The 3,967-nt window shown below is 38.7% G+C and overlaps 1 protein-coding gene across 1 annotated transcript; it reads left to right on the top strand.

Annotated features, from left to right (window-relative positions):
- The first annotated feature begins 10 nt into the window (after positions 1-10).
- On the top strand, positions 11-1,178 carry LOC137985226 (uncharacterized). Its single transcript, XM_068832772.1, has one exon. It carries the CDS (start codon positions 41-43, stop codon positions 929-931), a length of 891 nt encoding a protein of 296 aa, XP_068688873.1. The 5' UTR covers positions 11-40; the 3' UTR covers positions 932-1,178.
- The last annotated feature ends 2,789 nt before the right edge of the window (positions 1,179-3,967 follow it).

Here is a 3,967-nt window from a genome sequence, read left to right as displayed (position 1 = left end):
CGAGTTCTACAAACGCTATGTGGATGACACATTAAGCATAATGCCCAACGTCGAAACAGCAAAATCATTCCTTTCTGTTCTGAACGAGATCCATCCATCGGTTAGCTTCACCATGGAACTTGGCGAACACGGTAAACTTCCCTTCCTGGGAACGGAGATTCGGAAATGCAATGGTTGCTTGGAGACAAGGGTATACAGAAAACCAACTGACACCGGATTATTGCTGCATTACAAGAGCCACGTCGATGTTAGATACAAGAAGTCATTGCTAAAAACAATGCTGGATCGTGCCTTTAAATTGTCATCTACCTGGAAACTGTTCCACCTGGAATGTGACCGTCTCACACAAACGTTCTCCCGACTTCAGTACCCAGCCCAACTGCTGCAATCGACCATCAGTAATTTTGTCACCAAGAAAGTTTCCGACGAGGCAATTTCCACACGAGCATGTAACGTGAATGAAGCGCCTGTCAGAATAGTGTTACCTTTCAAAGATCAGAGATCGGCTAATTCAGCGCGAAGGCAACTTGGGGAACTGGGCCGAAAAATTGGAATTGATATTCACGCCGTGTATACAAGCCGTAAGATTGGACACCATATCAAACCGAAAGAAAAGAAGCCGCCTATCATAAACCAGCAACGCGTTGTTTACCATTACAAGTGTGGTTTGTGCGATGCAAACTATGTCGGGTATACGTGCCGACACCTCTATCAGCGCGTCGAGGAACACATGAAAGGATCGTCTTCAATCGGGAATCACATTAAAGAGCAACATGGAACAGTCCCGAGTGACATATATCGTGACTTTAAGATCTTGAGAAAGTGCGAAAGTAAATTCGATTGCCTCATCTACGAAATGCTTTTTATAAAGGAGCTTAAACCAACTTTGAACAAACAGTCAGATTCAATCCGTGCGAAGTTATTTATATAGTTCTTTATAGCGTTTTGGTATCTTAACACTCACGCTTTAGCGTTTTAACCAACAGTCATGTAGATTTAATCCGTGCAAGTTATTTATATAATATTTTAACACTTACATTTTAGCGCTTGTATTTACATATTTTATCTTTGGACATTCTCACGTCTTAATTTGTACTTATATATGCAGATTTTATTCGCTTCTTTTACTACTTGAAAATGATCTCAGAGAGATCGAAACGTCGTTTTTTATCGCTAGTTTTTATTCTGAAATTAAAAGATCCACTTAAATTACAATCCATATCACGGTACAATCAACACAATCAACAACCTTCCAATTATCCTTTTTTTTTTTATTTTGCTTAGCAAGTGAATGTGTTGTGTTCCCCAAAGTCGATTTTTCATGAACCTGCACGTTTACACGCACGTTCGAATTCGTACTTGCGCCACACGTGCGCGCATGCGTATTCACATTACCCCCACACATTTCCTAGATACACGATGTTCGCACACTTTGACTGATGTTTTTGAAAAGAGCTTCTTAGAAAACCAAGAGAAAATGAGAGAAAACCTAAGCCAATAAATATGTTTAAACCAATGCGTTTAGTTACTTCCTAAATAATTGTTGTGATTTCATACTCACCAATTCGCCGTTGACGACAATAGACGCTTTGCCCTTGCTGGAGAAAACTTGTATATCCATATTATCTGATATAGCAAAAGAAATGATGTGGTTTATCAATATCTTCTTCGCCTTTGAGTTGTTTGCTGGATTCTCCGACCGCGGGAGATCGTATCCAACAAATGTCACAAGAATTATGAAACTCTACGTTTATTCGTAAATGGCCGTAAATAGTTTGAACCCAGGAGTCATATCATAATTAAGTAAAGTACGACCGTCTGGGTGAGTGTAGTCCTGGGAAGGACGTTTCGATAACCTGAGCGGAAATCATCTTCAAAGTCAAGTGATTTGTGTATCGTCAGTAGATACTGTAAGAACTCCGGTCGTAGATGTCATTGGTCAACTTATTCGTGACGTCTACGTTTATTCACAGACTCACATCAAGGCGTATCAATTAAAGTGAAATCTACCTTCGTTCACGCCCAAAACATTTTAACCACAGTACATAATTACGATAGCATCATTTCTGCGTGTAAGCCATCTCCAAGACAGCTGCGTTTATTCGAAAGGCCCGGGCCGCAAAGGGTTTCAACACTGTTCGATTTTGTTAAACAGCGATGTGGAAACCGCAATAACTTTTCATTCCTGATTTTTTACCGTTTGATTTAAATATTTTTAAGGCCGTGAATATTGAATAGTATATTATAATTAAATCTGTCTGGTGAACAATGCCTTATAAGTTTTGGAAAGTTTACTCCGGTTTTTCTGAAATGCGAACAACGCACAACTTAGCGAAGAACTTGTTCGATGTTTTCAAATAATAATTGGGGTTTGAAGTTGGGTCAAGATGTTTAGCGTCTTTGACAATGACGTGGCGAAGCACTTTAAGTAATTCAAATGACACTCACCGTCTAAAGTCGAGGGCTCGTTCAAGAATATTTCTCCCTTAGATAGCTTTTTTTCTTCGCTCGCTTTCACAGCTTTACCATCAAGAGTTAAATTCCAGTTTTCAACCACAAATAAAATATTTGTTGCTGACATTAGTAGGACAACAGCCACAAGAAAGATCCTTATAAATTTAACTGTCATGTTTGCGCGTATACAACAAATATGATCAATTCTGAAGAACAACTCGGAACTTTAACTAATTCATCTCACGCGACTTGCCAAAACCCTAGCCAAGAATGACTTTCCAGTGCTTAGTAAGCAAGTGCTGATATTCTTAAGCGACGAATGGAGATATAAAAGCTCGGTGACTTTGTGAAAGAAATTAAAACAATAGCATTTTTTACGCTGGCTGTTTTTATATCATTATCAGTATCCTTAGCTACCGCTTGTCAACGACAACTATCCGATCGCGTCGTTTTGCTAAAGTCATCTACCGTTAAGAATATACTTCAACGAAGCTCGGGCAGCTGAGGCTACTGAAGCTAACTGAACGTCGATATTGCAACGGAGACCTGTTTATTTGTGCGATTCTCTGTTGAAATAAGCAATGTTCAACAGATAATTTCTTTTATAACAACGTCTAATTTTGGGGCTGAACGTTAATTCGTAATTTTTTTTGAGCCTGATGAAATTCTTAACATGTTCTTGAACTGAAGTCGCAAAAACAAAAACAAAACCGAACAAATGCAAAATAAAGATGATCTTAAAATTTAGCTTAAATCTCAGTCTGAACGTTTTCATAAAAAGACTTTATCGCGAGATTTTCATCCGGTCATGAGATCTCTAGAACTATAAATTTCTCTTTGATAATTCATACTGATCATGATTTTCTGTCCCAAAGGCCATTCCGCTTTTTTCCGTTTATCGTCGAATGCGTTTCCTGATATAGGGTCGGTCGGTAGGTCGGATTGAAAAAAACGAGATGCTTCCGTGTAGCATACACTGGGTTGCCTGTGGTACGTGCTACAGAAAATCAGAAGGCACTGAATTGTGTGGTATTGAAATACAGCATTCCAGTCTCCGAATAATAACAAATAAAAGAGAAGCGAGAAACATTGGCTTCTGGGCTGACATGTTGATAATTTTCAAGTTCCCTCACAACTTCTTTTCACCACAAGTGTGCCCTCTGAGCATCTGACAGCTTTGTAATACTAGACTTCACTGAAGTTTTCCCCTGTTCAGCGGGGTTAGTGTTAGGATGGGAGACCAAAACAGTAAACCCCTCATAAAAAACAGAAGCATCTGACCGAAAATACTATTAACGCTAACAAATGCGAACTCAGCAAGGTACAGATTTTGTTAGCTTGCTTTATGCAAAACAAATATTGATGAAAAAGCAAATAACTATTGATACACAGTTTTCAGTTAGAAAGAGCAGAAGGAACTTTCCGGGATGGTCGATCGAGAATAAAATATTTACGACATGAAAACAACATTAATTTTGAACCGTGAATCTAGAATATAAAAAGTTACGATGAG

The sequence above is a fragment of the Montipora foliosa genome, chromosome 14, assembly GCF_036669935.1.
Source record: "Montipora foliosa isolate CH-2021 chromosome 14, ASM3666993v2, whole genome shotgun sequence".
Taxonomy (NCBI): Eukaryota; Metazoa; Cnidaria; class Anthozoa; order Scleractinia; family Acroporidae; genus Montipora; species Montipora foliosa.
Note: the sequence above shows the minus strand (reverse complement) of the source record. Positions and strands in the feature narration are given on the sequence as shown.

What these genes read in the sequence shown, in the direction of transcription:
- LOC137985226 (XM_068832772.1), top strand. Translation starts at nt 41, where the DNA reads ATGCCCAACGTCGAAACAGCAAAATCATTCCTTTCTGTTCTGAACGAG.